Source organism: Acanthopagrus latus, chromosome 9, assembly GCF_904848185.1.
Source record: "Acanthopagrus latus isolate v.2019 chromosome 9, fAcaLat1.1, whole genome shotgun sequence".
Taxonomy (NCBI): Eukaryota; Metazoa; Chordata; class Actinopteri; order Spariformes; family Sparidae; genus Acanthopagrus; species Acanthopagrus latus.
Window position 1 is genome coordinate 22,389,656 of NC_051047.1, and position 16,084 is coordinate 22,405,739.

The 16,084-nt window shown below is 42.3% G+C and overlaps 1 protein-coding gene across 1 annotated transcript in view; it reads left to right on the plus strand.

Annotated features, from left to right (window-relative positions):
- The window catches only part of wnt10a (wingless-type MMTV integration site family, member 10a), a 28,308-nt gene extending 17,750 nt beyond the window's left edge, over positions 1-10,558 (plus strand). Inside the window, exon 4 of the mRNA XM_037110963.1 lies at positions 7,268-10,558. Within this exon, the coding sequence (XP_036966858.1) occupies positions 7,268-7,828 (561 nt within the window). The 3' untranslated portion in view covers positions 7,829-10,558. The remainder of the gene's footprint in view (positions 1-7,267) is intronic.
- The last annotated feature ends 5,526 nt before the right edge of the window (positions 10,559-16,084 follow it).

Consider the following 16,084-nt stretch of genomic DNA (forward strand, 5'->3'; position numbering starts at 1 on the left):
CGTGTAATGTGTTTGTCTGCGTACGCTTAGCTGTTCTTTTGAAGCAAGGCGTTTGATTTGTTTAAAGTGATGTCTGGGCTTAATGTGCTGCTGTGGGATTTGTTTGTGTGCTTTGATATCGCCTTGGCTTTCTGCTCGGCTTTAAAGGTCCTTTGGTAGATTTCCTTTGAACTGACGAAAACTCAAGGCAGCGTGCAGACTAGGCTGCTGTTTATCAGCGGTAAGGGTCGATTACGGGACACATAGACATCAGATTAGGATTTCGCCAACTGTGGTTGGAGGCGATGACACAGGGAACGGCCAGCAGTTAAATTCTATGCGCTTTGCGGTCAAGTTAGGCACAAAGACTACTTGCAATGTCTGGTTAGACTTTCAAAATAAAGCTTGCTGACAAACAGTTAATGACTTTATGACTTTGTAACTGTTATTAGTTATACGTTGTCAAATGGTCATGTTTGTTAGGGTTTAGGCACAAAAACTACTTGGCAAAGTTTAGGTACCAAAACTACTTTGTTAGGTTTAGGAAACATCCTACTTTGTGTTAAAAGGGTTAGCGTTAGCCCTCCTCCTGCAACTTCATTACATCATTTACGTTAGTTAACTTACCGCTGCAACATAACCAAACCAATGTTGAGTCGTGGTCACTCGCGGGACACAAACCCCAATCTCCGAAGAAAAAGTCCTGCGTAACAACCACCCAGCCACCCTGACCAACCTCTAACTTGCTCTTTATACCACTACAGTAGAGGCGAGCCCCCAGAGTTGATGCTAGAGCGGTAACTACAATGTCAAAATCGGAAGCATAGTGTATCGCAACTGACCAGGTTGCTGTATTTGTTTGGCAAATCCACATGATGAACACTTCCTGTATTATATGAGTCTTATATGAAAAATGGGTGCACGTACAGAAGGTTGAGGCCATGTGTTTGTCAGCACAGAGCACAGAAGCGCAACGCACAATGTCTCTTGTGTGGGATTTCTGTCGTTACAAGCTCGGACAGAACGCTAATTGCTCAATTCGTCAGAGATTGGTGGTGTTATGTATGACATGCGAGAGGACTTTCCCTCGACCAAAAAAAGCTCTCAGTCATCACCGGATCTATAATTACCACTGAGTCAGTGTTGACTCAGCCAATTTTGGACATCCAGTAAGGATGACAAAGTCAGGTGTAACAGTAGACACAAAGCAGTTTGGTAACACTTTATCTTTAGCGTACCGCGATCATGGATCACAGGTTTTTTTTTATTATCATTATCAGTATGACGGGACCACAACAGGCACTGCCTCATTGAGTTTGTGTGTCCTAGAAAATTATCCCTCTGATTAATGACTATTGTTGTAAAGGATGTGATCATTTATCCAAGACAAAACAAACGAAAAAAAACATTTAATGACTGAAATAACTCGGAACCGATGACTTCATCAGGTCACGAGTAAAGCAAACAAACAAGAGAAGCAGGACAAAATGTGGGGATCAATTCCAGCTGAGGGACCTGCTAAAAATAATATTCTACCTTAACCTAATTAATTCACTCTGAGCCATTTTCAACATCACATTGTGGTAACAAGGCCAGACGCCGGCTCTGGTCCTTATTTTACTCCATCCACTTCTCTTAATTGCGAATTAGCCCGCTTCTCTAATCCTGTACCCGTGCTTTTCCCCACTCTACTGTATTACGTAGCCTGCAGTCCTAATCTGCCACCAACATGTTGCATTTGATCTCCGTCTGGGGTTGTTTTACAGACGCCCCTGTCTTACTCTCTAAGCCAATTAAAACTTGCCAGATGTGTGACTTTGGAGCAGTTGCGTCTCTGCAAGTGTACGTGCAATGGAAGCCGACGTGTAAAGCGTACATTAGCAGGTTTTACATTTTGTCCTGCACCACGTGTTTTGAGGGGCAGTTAGTGTTATTTTTATATCACAAGACCGATTTCAACCTGTCAGTGTATAATCACGCAGGGCAGGAGTAGCAAGACAAAATGTAAAGAGCGGGAGACTCCAATGGGGAGAAAAAGTGGGTTAGTGTCTCGTATCTGTAGAGACCCTGCAGCCCTCTGCTGGGTATTTCTTATTTTCTCAAGGTTGTTGCTGTTCTGGACGCTTTGCCATCCCAAAATGTTGTTATTTGGCGTCTTAGGAATCGGACTCAACAATCAGCTATCTTTCTGGTGCGTTTATGAACAGCTGTGACAAATCCTACTTATTCTACCTCGTCTTTATATGAATGACGTGACATTCAGCAGGAATGACTGGTGGAAATGTCCTTCAGAGGGGAAAACTTTTTACTTTCTTACTTTTACTTGAGTGAGGAAGTTGAATCAGCAGTATCTGTACTCTCCTAAGAGCGTACCCAATTCAAGAAGTGGCAGACTTGGAGAATGGGACATTCTGTATCATTGTCACTTGTTTCATTCATAAAACATCAGCTCTCATCCTTGTTTAACCTATTTTACTCTTACGAAACCCAGACTCCGGGCCTCCGCCGAGTCGGCACGTTAACACGCACTGCCGTCGCTGACAGTGAGTGTGTTAGGCAAAGTGTTCCCTCCGAGCGAGCTTTTTATAGCCCGTACAAAGCGACTCGAGTTGTGAGAGAGGTACAATATTTGTATATGTTCCGGTTCACGTTGCCAAGGCAGTCACAGCTGATGGCAGGTTAGATTGGATCGCTGATTGTGGCTAATAGCAGCAGGACACGATGACAGAGCCTGGATAGAGTACTGGCTAGACGGACACACACACACACACACACACCGTCACAGACACAAACAGCCTTTGTGTATCGAGGGGTGTAGGGACTAAAAAGAGATAATCCAAAGATCATCTCCTCCTCCTGTCATCCTCCTTTCCTCTCTCCTCCCCTCACCTGTGCGTTCACTGCTCACTCCCCTTCGGCTCCGCCACCCAGCTTCCCCTCCTCCGCCCGGCCCTGCCTGTCCTCGGGGCCAATACAACAAGATCTACAATAAGGCAACAATAAATCACTGCATCAGTTTTCTTCCCCTTTTTCCACGGTAGTCGCGTTAGATATCGTAAACACAGACAAAGAGACAGACACACGTCATTTTCCGGTGTTGTCTCTCCTCCGTCTCTCGTCTTTTGTAACCCCGGGCGTAGATAAAGGAAAAAAAACAAAAAAAAAAAAACAGGGAGAAGCCAGAAAATCCCAAACCTTTCATCCGATCATCAATTAATCACACTGGATCTTAGTGTGATCCGGATCTGGAAAAAAACAATCAAAAGGTTTTGGAAAGTTATTGGAGGTCTGTCATGTTAGATCAGGAGAGACTAAAAACTTAGTTTATAATCCACACTTAATTAGAAAAGACAACAAGCTTTAATTTGATCCATGGTTATCGGATCAACTATAATTTCCTGCATTTGAACTGGTATTGGAAAATAAATCCGAATTTAAAACATTCCTATTAAATTCCCCAATTGTGCATGATTTTTTTATGCTCTGGTACTCGACGAGTGTTTCACTGCAGCTCTTTTGTCACATGGATCAGCGCTCCACATGTCACACTGACAGACCACTTCTCATACAGCAAGAGCAGACAGATTCCCTTCTTCCTGCTACCTGTTTGCCTTTTAACTACACGTCAAAAGAATATTTAACATTTCCCCCCCAACACACACACACAAAGTGCCTCATCACCTCAAGTTATGTTCTTTTTTGTCGAAGTTTAAGGAGCCTGCAAATGCCTTTCAAGTGCAGCCCAGTCAGAGCGCAGGGTGTGTAGCATGCCTCATCTGTTTTAACAGATAAATCCACCCTGGCATAAAACTCGCATGTTAATCCTCTAATGTTGAATAGGCTGTTCATTTTCATTCCTCTTTTAAATCTGAAAGCTGACGCCGGCCTCGCCATTGGTCGACATGTCGCTCCAACCCCACTGGCTTTGTCATGCAAACAACCGAATCTTACGTCAGCCAGTTACAGTTGTCATCTCAAGCAAAAAGCTCCGCCTTCTAGTCTATTTTAATTCACAATTTTAGGGTTATTTGACAGGCATTGCTGAGATATGATTGGACGTTCCTGTTTGAGGGAACCGGTCAGTTGCATTTTGCTGCATTTTGTCAACAGTCGCCAGACATGCTGGACTACTGGAGAGCAATGGTTTTGTAGGCATGACAGTTTTAGTAAGATCGTCTCCATATGCTGCTCCCTGCCTCAGGAAAAATCTTATGTAAACTACTCTACTCTGATGCACACGAGAAAAAAAATAAACTGAGACATGCTGCTATGGTTCAAAATCCCTCAAAATAATTTTGGTTTCTATTTTTTCCCCCCTGCATGACAAAATGTCATTAGATGTAACACTTCCCGACTGTTTTTGTTGTTACACTGTCCTTTGAAGCCCCGATCCTGCTGCGATCGTTCCCTCAAAACAGTAGCAATATGGATGCAATTATGACTCCTGGGCCAGTTTGTCTCTTTAAGGTTTAAGTGGGTTGGAGAGTTTTATGATTACAGACTCTGCTGTGTGTTTAAGGCCAGCACGTTTGTGATTCTGGGGTTGCCTCTGCCCCGATGTTAAAAAACTGAACCAAACACTGCAATCTGGACTCAGTGCAAGTGCCGCTGGAGCTATTATGATGTTGTTTACTATAAAGTCTTACAGCCTCTAGCGTCTCCTCACCGCCGATCACAGCCTCTTTTCAACTTTGTTTTCAACACTCCCGACAACAGTGGAACCACGTCTAACCAAAAGGGCATATTTCTCTGTCACTTTCTGTTATCCAGACAAACGTTATGAGCAAAACACGCAGTGATGCAAGGACTCAAAATATTTTGCGTTGTTTGTGCTTAATTGTTATAATACAGCATGAAAATGAAGGGAAGCGGCGGGCAGCATCGGCGTTTCCTAACATTTAATTTTCTTAAATGTTCTTCATTGCTGGCGGAGTTGACGAGTGATAGTGCCATAAACAGGCATTAGCATAAACACATTTACGAAGATGGCATACATTCGACTAAAATAGCAAGACACCAATATTTACATCCTGTAACCGTCACTCTTTAAACACACGTACGTGTCCTTTAAGTCGGACAGAAACCACACTTTAGCTCTAGATGGATGCATCACAACCTTTTCCGCTCTGCAGGTTTTTGCAAAAGTCACCTGATGTTTATATTTGATTTCCTTCCTTTTTTTAGACTGTGACTGATCATTATTAACTTTGGCCCCGTGGTGGTTTTCTTTTACTGCTCTTTTTTTCAATCATTCATTCCAAACTGATGAGTCAAGTAGCTCCATTTATCATCATTTCTCATCCACCTCTTTGCTCATTCATGCTCCAGAGAAAGGAAACATGTTTTTTTTGTTTTGACTCTCTGCATGGTTTGCTCCGTCGGGAAACCCACTGCGCTACATGAAATGGAGCCTCGGAGCATGCAGTCCTAATTCTTTATTCTATTCAACAACTTGTTCGCGATTCCTCTGAGCAATATGTGATCAAGAGAGGAAACAGGAAAAAGTTATGTGATTACTGGCATCAGTCCAAAGTGGATAACTGGATTCTCTCACTGAATAGATAGACGACAGATCCGTCTCATCTCTATCCTTCTGTTCCCACTGCTCTTTCTTTAATGGATGAGATCCTGGTGAAATAATGAAGGACATTTGGCATTTTAATTTATTTAAAAAATAATCACTGCATTATTCCTGCACAGACATCCATATACAACCATAGACACATACATATAGGTGATATCACCGTAAACACACCATGCTTTAGTACTCCTTGGAGTGGTGACCTTGTTCGCCATTTCTGTCTCATTCTGCACAGAGTATGTGGGTCGCAGACATATTGTGTGTGTGTGTGTGTGTGTGTGTGGAGCATTATTGCTAGCACATGTGTGGAATGTGTTTAACTGTGCCAGTGTCCAGCATGTGTGTGTGTGTATGTGTGTGTGCGTGTTGATAGGGGCGGCAACAGCAGCAGCATCCGTCAGTACTCTGGGTGGCCTGGTGTTCCTGTTGGTAATTGGATCTTAAAGTTTAGAACAGGTGATAACAGATAAACACATGCACACTCACAGTCACACACGCACACATGTAAATAAATACACATGCATTCAAGCAGCTTTGAGGAAATATGACTGGATGGACAGGTTTATTTAATGTGGGGTTTATCTGTGTGTGTGTGTGCTGCTGAGTGAGTCGGTCTTGCAGTGTTGATGGGACATTTTGTGTTTATTCTTGTTGTAAACAGATATACTATAGATAATCAGGAACGTTCTTTTAGATATTTAAGGCATAATACACTCCCATGCCCATACTTTTGCAAAAAAAAAAACCCTCATTTTGTGTCAGTGAGGCAAAAGTACACAATTTATCTTGTCTGCTGTTTGGCTCTCTGCTCTGCCCGCGTGTCTGTAGCTCTGCCCTGCCCTCGGTCAAATGGACACCTAGACCTGCTTGTCTTTATACAACCATAAGAGATCAAGAGCATCAGTGAGCTAAGGAGACACTGATGTAACCTGGTCCTGATCTTGCACTGTTATTGAGTTGTGGCTTCACATTAATTCCCAAAGGTTGATGCCCATTAATGCCCTGAACACAGCAAAAATAAGAAATAAGAAAACACAGGCAGATGACAGGCTCTACTTATGTTGGGTCATGTGATGATTGAAAGAGAATACTTTTTTATCGGTCTACTTGTGTTTTTTATCCTGCCAGTTGTACCTTTAAAGACCATATATAAGATTCAAATTGCAGCACTTTGCTATATCAGGGCCTAGTTAGAAGAACGCTGGCCCGTGGTTCCCCTGCCCGGCAGTAAACCATTAAAGTGAAAATATGTAAATATTGCAGTGCCTAATGTGCCGCTACATGTGTGTCATGCTTGGAGTCATTACCTGATACTGAACGATGAATAATGACTGCACTGTTTTGGTAATGCCTGCATCCATCTGTGTTATTTGATATCAGTGTGTTTGACAACAGGCTCAGACCACCTGGCTCTTTAAATGCGGGACCAATATTCCTTCAGGGCATTATGTGTCATTCAGCACACAGTGGAATGGTGGTTTGCTTAGAAGACCAAATAAATAGAAGTGAAGCCGCAGTATGAAATATGACGTGCAGTCTGCAACACCCTGCAACTGTATATACTGAACTTCAAATATAACCAGGCATCATGAAAGTCATTAATCCTTCTCATTTTCTCTCCCCTCCACCACCCTCCTCCTCCTCCTCTCACTTCCTCACTCCAACCCACTCTCTCTTTTTGTCCCTCTCCATCTGTGTCTCTCGCAGGTGGTGCTCGACCACATGAGAAGGAAATGCAAGTGCCACGGGACGTCGGGGAGCTGCCAGCTGAAGACCTGCTGGCAGGTCACCCCGGAGTTCCGGGTGGTGGGCTCCATCCTCAAAGAGCGCTTCCACATCGCCACGCTTATCAAGGCCCACAACCGAAACACCGGACAGCTCGACCACTCCCACCACAACAACAACAACAACCACCACAACCATCACAACCACCACAACCACCACCACCATCACCATCATCAGAACAACCACCACAACCACCACCACCACACGCATCGGCGGCGGCCAAGCATCAACGAACTGGTCTACTTTGAAAAGTCGCCGGATTTCTGCGAGCGCGACCTGGGGTCGGACTCGGCGGGCACGCAGGGCCGGATCTGCAACAAGACCAGCCCTGGCATGGACAACTGTGAGAGTCTTTGCTGCGGGAGAGGCCACAACATCCTGCAGCAGACTCGGAGCGAACGCTGCAACTGCAAGTTTCACTGGTGCTGCTACGTGGTGTGCGAAGAGTGCAGGATAACAGAGTGGGTCAGTGTCTGTAAATGAAGAAACACACACTAAAAGACTGGACACAATAAAGAAAACAAAGAAAAAGAGACCTTTTTAAACCAAGACTTTTAAGTTGAAAGGGGAATATGACTGTAATATACGTGCCCCATACCTATTTGCGGTGGACTGCTGTTTATCCAGAAGAGCAGGGACAGAGTGTGAAGCAGTTGAGCCAGCAGAAAGATAGATGTGCATGTTGGTGAAAGGTAGTGCACATGCGGCATACGTCTAAAGCTGCCACAACTCAGAGAGCTTGGATGTTCACCGCTTTCCTCTCGAGACAAAGGAACGCAGTTAAATCAGACACATGTCCGAAAAAGCTCCAGATATGACAAACAACGCATTACGGTTGTTTCATCAGCGTGTGTCGGCTGACGTACTGATGTGCATGAGATTCAGGTGAGCAAAGAGGAAGCTGAGAATAAGCAGTAGATTGCATGCAGAAAGAAAATAAATGTTGCTTCATAGCACCGGCAATATGTTGGTAGGCGGAAGAGCTGATGTCTGCATCCCACCAGGCTCAAAAAAAAAATGGGGAAGACATCTGATCTGATTTCAGACAGATCATACATTATACAGTAGTCCCTCATTAACCTATACAATGACTTACAGCTTAAATGTTACACAGTATTTGCCATGTCTCTTATCTAATGCGTACAGGGACACATATACCAGTAGATACTTTTCACACATCAGGACTCACAATGCACAGGATTTGGCACAGCATAACACACCAGGAGCACTTAAGGATTTAGTGCCTTGTTCAAGGGCAGGTCGGACATCTCAATGTTTATAGCAACTATCATGTAACAGCTACAAGTACATCAGGGAATCATTATATCTGTATCAGTCAATGTCACTATGTTGTATGCATCGTGTGTAACCCTGCTGACAGTGATGACACCCTTCAATCAATACATTCACTCATTTTGGGAAAAAAAAAAAAAAATAGAAGAAGAAGAGAAAAAATAAAGACAGAGTGGTCTGGGCATAACGATTCTCCAAATCCACGATTCAGTTTGACTTTCAATTGTTAAGGTCACACTTCAATTCACTGTAATTTACATTTTTAATGCTTCCCTTAAATAAGCAGACAAACTGTCACAGGCATCTATTCTGTGCAGCAGCGGGGCCAGCAGCAGAGTCACAACATGTGATGGCAAAGGATTATTTGCCAATATTTAGGATTTAAACCCAGTGCTTACAGGGAAACTGATAATGTTAATCTTGGAAAAAGAGTTGGTTACCTCACTGAGAAGTTGAAGGTGTGCAGCCTGTCGACGGCAGCTCTTTATCTAACAACTCCTTGTTTCATTACTCCCACAAACGTTTATAACAGTGCTCCCTGACTGTAAAGTCGATGAACACATTGCATTTCCTGTGACTAGCATACTTCAAATTAAAAGCACTTTTGTGTTTCACCAATTGAATGCTTTTAATGTGAAGCTGCAGCTGTAGGAAATGCTTGTTTGCATTAGCGGTAACACAATGCTCAGTGGATAGTGAGTGGCTTTTCTTGAGAATCAAAATCGTGACACCCCTACTTACATTGGCAGGCTGCATTAAAGGGGGCAAATGTTTATTAAATAATGGTCACTGCAAAGGAGGACGTCACGGTGAAGAAGAATCAGAGTCAAAAGCTGATGGTCTGATTGTTGGTGCCGCGTCCTTGGATTTCTCATCAGACCCTTAGAACAAAACCATTTCCTTTCCACTAATTGAGGGTGCTGACATTGAGAACGCAGCCTCCAATAGAGTCAGAACAAGCACTCTCCCTCTACACCATACGGTTAATTCTGTGAAATCCATGTGAAAATTGCTGTTTGAAAACCATTGTGACCAGAGCTCGTACACCTGAAATAATATACTACAGCCTCCCCTCAAACACAAGCACAGATCCATTGTCCTGATGTTTGTCCAAAATGTCACACGTGTTGTCTGTGGTATGTAATGTAAGAGGACTGCCAGAGTACTGTGCACAGCAGACCTTAATCTAACAAGTTTGCATCTTCAGCATGATCTGAACAGGACTGTAAATAAAACTGAATAATGCTGCACTCAAACAAGTGATACATTTGAAGTGCCAGTTTTCAGTTCCCCGCACTATAAAACATGCCGAGCGTTCATCAGTCCTCCTGTCTTGTGGTGCATTGTACCGTGTGCAACACTGTAAGCTTCTTGTGATGTATCTACACTCACCTTCTTCACACTTCTTCAACGTGTGCAAATAGGGATAATCTGATGTCAAAGTATATATAAATAGCAACGTTGATATGGATTCCTGCCTATGCACATTTTGAAGATTGTATTTGGTCTCGAGAAAACTTGTATGAGTGAGGCTCCTTATCAGACGGCGTAATTTATTTCAAGCAAATGTGTTTCTGTGTTGAAAGCAGAGGGGAAAAAAAACGAGAGAGAAATCATCTGGGATTATGTTTCCAGTGTTACAGATTATTATGATTCTGATAAGTAGTTTGCACATACAGAACTGTGTCCAGGAAAAAAAAAAAAAAAAAAAAACTCTGGGAGAAATCAGCAATATGCATCTTTTTTTTTCATGTCATAAATGTAATGTATGTATGTATTTTTATGTTTTAATATGGTTATTATCTAAGTTATTTTATTTTTGTGGATAACTTAATATTTGTAAGACAATAAAGAAAGACCATAATGTGGCCGTACAGTAGGGGCTTCAATGTGATGAATAATAAAAATACATGAAAGCAGTGTATTTGGTAAAAGAACGGTTTTATGTTTCATTCTGTCAGCTGACGTCAACACACACGATGATGAATCCCTCAGGTACGTTGTGCCTGTATATTTATGGTAGTATTAATTCAAAGGTTAGCACTTTCCTTCCTACGGGAACACACATACAGTGGGGCAAATAAGTATTTAGTCAACCACTAATTGTGCAATTTCTCCCACTTGAAAAGATTAGAGAGGCCTGTAATTGTCAACATGGGTAAACCTCAACCATGAGAGACAGAATGTGGAAAAAAAACCCAGAAAATCACATTGTTTGATTTTTAAAGAATTTATTTGCAAATCATGGTGGAAAATAAGTATTTGGTCAATACCAAAAGTTCATCTCAATACTTTATTATGTACCCTTTGTTGGCAATAACGGAGGCCAAACGTTTTCTGTAACTCTTCACAGGGTTTTCACACACTGTTGCTGGTATTTTGGCCCATTCCTCCATGCAGATCTCCTCTAGAGCAGTGATGTTTTGGGGTTGTCGTTGGGCAACACGGACTTTCAACTCCCTCCACAGATTTTCTATGGGGTTGAGATCTGGAGACTGGCTAGGCCACTCCAGGACCTTGAAATGCTTCTTACGAAGCCACTCCTTTGTTGCCCTGGCTGTGTGTTTGGGATCATTGTCATGCTGAAAGACCCAGCCACGTCTCATCTTCAATGCCCTTGCTGATGGAAGGAGATTTTCACTCAAAATCTCTTGATACATGGCCCCATTCATTCTTTCCTTTACACAGATCAGTCGTCCTGGTCCCTTTGCAGAAAAACAGCCCCAAAGCATGATGTTTCCACCCCCATGCTTCACAGTGGGTATGGTGTTCTTCGGATGCAATTCAGTATTCTTTCTCCTCCAAACACGAGAACCTGTGTTTCTACCAAAAAGTTCTATTTTGGTTTCATCTGACCATAACACATTCTCCCAGTCCTCTTCTGGATCATCCAAATGCTCTCTAGCGAACCGCAGACGGGCCTGGACGTGTACTGGCTTCAGCAGGGGGACACGTCTGGCAGTGCAGGATTTGAGTCCCTGGCGGCGCATTGTGTTACTGATAGTAGCCTTTGTTACTGTGGTCCCAGCTCTCTGTAGGTCATTCACTAGGTCCCCCCGTGTGGTTCTGGGATTTTTGCTCACCGTTCTTGTTATCATTTTGACGCCACGGGGTGAGATCTTGCATGGAGCCCCAGATCGAGGGAGATTATCAGTGGTCTTGTATGTCTTCCATTTTCTAATAATTGCTCCCACAGTTGATTTCTTTACACCAAGCGTTTTACCTATTGCAGATTCAGTCTTCCCAGCCTGGTGCAGGTCTACAATTTTGTCTCTGGTGTCTTTCGACAGCTCTTTGGTCTTGGCCATAGTGGAGTTTGGAGTGTGACTGACTGAGGTTGTGGACAGGTGTCTTTTATACCGATAATGAGTTAAAACAGGTGCCATTAATACAGGTAACGAGTGGAGCCTCGTTAGACCTCATTAGAAGAAGTTAGACCTCTTTGACAGCCAGAAATCTTGCTTCTTTGTAGCTGACCAAATACTTATTTTCCACTCTAATTTGGAAATAAATTCTTTAAAAATCAAACAATGTGATTTTCTGTTTTTTTTTCCACATTCTGTCTCTCATGGTTGAGGTTTACCCATGTTGACAATTACAGGCCTCTCCAATCTTTTCAAGTAGGAGAACTTGCACAATTGGTGGTTGACTAAATACTTATTTGCCCCACTGTATTCAGAATAATTATCATTTTAGATTGCACCAAGGTTATTTAGTTTAAGCACAACAACAGCTTCCTCACTGTTTTGCCATTGCGGATTCCTCGTTTATTAGCTGATCTTTTACTCACAAAGGAATGAAACAAAGTTGTCAAACAGTAAAACTAAAGACGGCCCACTGTCAAAAACATCAAATCTCCAACTTCCTGCGTTAGTTACATGTGGAGTAGCACCTGGAGTGGTCCTTGAAGACTGGCTGTGTTGCTCTTTTCTCTTTCTGATGCCTACTGAAGGGCAGCGCTCTCCAGAGAGGCAGCAGACTCACTGAAGACAAATGCAATAAAAAGAGTGAGCACAGTTTGAGGTATGCTGACTTTTTGTCTCAAGTCATGACGTCAGCCTTTTTGCCACAAGCTTTGTAACCCCATCCAATTTCTCATTCAGCGTTTCAGAAGATAACGTCATCCACTACAGCAGTTGCTAACACATTCAACCATAATGACTTTGTGAACAGAGAAGAAAGTACGACATCCCATGAAATAACTCAAGTGTGGGGATGTGCACGCTTAAGTACTCTTCCTATGAAGGAAGCCAGATAACGGAGGGAATCCCAAAATTATCTTTTCAGTTATAAGTTGTTAGTAGTTGGTTTTCTTACTCTTGGAACAGAACCTGGAGGAGTTAAGTTTCCTTTTGGCTCTCTGTGGCTCTTTGGCCCTAAATAAACTCGATCCCACATGGCTGTTGCAAAATCCACACCTCCAATTGGTAACCCAGGCTTTCTGTTAAAAATGTGTAGTCTCCAAGCCCAGACTGAACCCTCAGGACATAATCATGGTTATTTTTAGAGTCATTCTCTATACCAACAGAAGACATTATCAGTGTGCAGCCTGATCTGTTGCCCTGAGCTTCTAATTCTTTCTTTTATTTTGTAATTTTTATAAGATAGCGAACATGAGGTCACATAATTGAAGCTTCTATGTTAGACACTGTTGTTACCCCTCTAGCATCAAGTGCAAGAAAGTCCAAGTCAGGGTGTAGTTGGGTAGATAATTTACAGGACGTTCCCAGGGTTTGGGGCCAAGTCTCAAGCATAATTTGTTTTTAAGTAATATAACATCAGTAAGTGAACATTTGTGAATGATGTTATGTATGTTATGTGAGTTATGGCACTATGCTAGGCATTTTATCCCATAGCATAATCTTTTCCTAATCATAACCAAGTAGTAATTTTGCCTAAACCCAAACAAACTTTGACCAATTAACAGCGTTACAATTCAAGAAGTCATAAGCTTTAGTTTGAAAGTCTAACCAAACATTTTATATGAAATATTTTGGCTAACTTGAGCCTTTATTTAAAAACTGTGACAGGACATTGCATACAATTTATTTTAAGGTGCAAAACTGACGTAAGGGGTGAGTAGAGCGTCACAGTTTGAACCTTAAGGCCACTGACCAAGATGCAGAATTTGAGAAGCTGGGAGTGAGAAAGTGTTTATTAAAAAACTGTACATGTAAAAAGGGAGGACATGCTGTATATATTCTGGGTTCAAGTATTTTGCATGCCTTCAAAAAAAAAGTTTTTGACAGAAAGCTCAGCTAATAAACGACAAATCTTCTGCAGATAAAGTGTGCAGAGGCTTTTACTCGCTCCAAACTATCAGAAAAAACTCATCATTGGAGTAGGTGGTCTTTCTGCTCTAATTATTATTACAGTAATTACGTGTCACGGTACATAGCCTGAATGTTTTGTTCGAAAGATATACCCTGACCAGATAAGACTGCAGTGTCTGTGGTCAAGTGTAGACCCTCCCTTACTAGTTGCTGCTTGCGTGCAGAGAGAAACCCTGTTGAGCATCCTGACTCACTTAAATATTCTGTGCCCTGAGGGAAGTGATGAAGTCACCAAGTCAAGTGTAAGAATGCAAGAGATACACTTTCAAAGTAAACAGATGTGCAGTAAAAAAGGTGCTATTTCAGATTCATGCGGTTCTATTCTTATCCAAACATACTGCTCACATTCAGGGAGGAAAAAAAAAAACAACAACAAAAAAAAAAGAGCTTCCTTCGCCTCTCCTCCTCTCTGGTGCACCATCTGTATGTTGACTTAAGCAAGCATAGTGAATCTTTTAGTGCACTGATGTAAGTGAACATGCTCTTCATCTCCCTCTCCACGTGTATAAATAGTTAATGTGCGGATGTGTTCTGGTGGTGGTAACACCGTGTGCCAATTGCATGTGCGTGTTTGTTTATGCAAGCATGCGTGTTACTTTTTTTTTTTTTTTCTTTTTGCGGGGCACACATGCGTTTTAATACCCTGCTCGTATTATGCGTTTGACATCGACCGGCAGAGATCCCCGCTGGGTTCTTCTGAATGGCGGCCAAATCAAAAGTTCGGCTGTAATGAATCAACACACTCACTTGTATTGTATCTGCTGTAATGATTTCATCTCGCATGGTAAGAAACAAAATGTCAGATGATCACATAACTATTCAGTGCCCGAACAGATGTTATAATCCTCTCGATAAATACTTCTTTAATATCAGATTACTGCGAGAGAAAAAAACAAACATTCGTCTTCATGAGAATAGCTCTGGCCTGTAAAGAAACACCAGGCCTGGGCTTGTGTGTTGAGTTTATTTGAACAGTGGCTGTTATTTTGATAGAGAGCAGGTCTCGAAGTGACTGCAGATTTGAGCTGAAACAACATTATGCCGGTGAATGAGATTTATTATCTTATGATCCCTTGGCATGAACTAGCAGGTCTGCATCACTTGTTAAACAGTCTTAAATGTTTTCGGGGACAAGGTCGGGCTGTTTTGCAATGACGCCTAGATGGACACTCACTATGCATGCAAATAACATGCAGTGACGTGCGTGTTTTCACTGTGCAGAGCCAAAGTAGCTTAGAACACCACAGCATCACCTAAACCTCCATCTGTGTGGTAAGTTGTGATTTGGAAAAAATCGAAATATTTGTTTGCTCAGTTTGTTCTGGAAACAAAACAGGTTTTCCCAGGACACATGTTCGGTCTTTTGGTGCTGCGTACCGAACTGTCTCAACGAAGATATTGATTAATCTTAACCTTAATTGCTTAATTGTTATTGTTGTTTTCTGAGATGAGTGTTAAAAATGTTTTTATTACTCAATTATCCTTTGAGCAAACAAACTAATTAAAGTTTTTTTTTTTCATATTCCAACAAGCAACAAGACCACAGTGTGAAAACTGTAATCAGTGTTCTTGTGACTGCTGGGCATGTGTATGTCAAGTATGTGTGCAAGAAATAGCAGGAGAGAGCATACCTCACACTGTGTGCGTGTGTGTGTGTGTGTGTGTGTGTGTGTGTGTGCACGCGCATGAGCATTTATGCATTCGGATCTTTATACATGTTTGTAGCCATGTGTGCATTTGTTTGAGTGTGTTTGTGACTTTTGTGAATAATATTTTCAGATCCAGTGACTTATCTGTCATTCTTGTGGTTGAAATTGTTTGTTTTACTTCGACCAGTGAATGCATAAAACCATCCAAAAGACTAAGTCGGTCCATTGCTGCTGTGAAGTAAACCAAATCTCTGTCTTTGGTGGGTGGCTCATCACTGTGGTGGTCAGGCAGTGTGACGGTATAAGCAAGCAGACAGTATGACAGGGTCGGGAGAAATGCGTGAAGATGAAGAAAGATGTGCAGGAAGCTGAAGATAAGGAGACAGACAGGCAGCTAGCTGCTACAAGCTTGATGGGGCATATATGCTCCCTTTGCCTTTTCCTTTTCCCTCAAGGGTGGATTG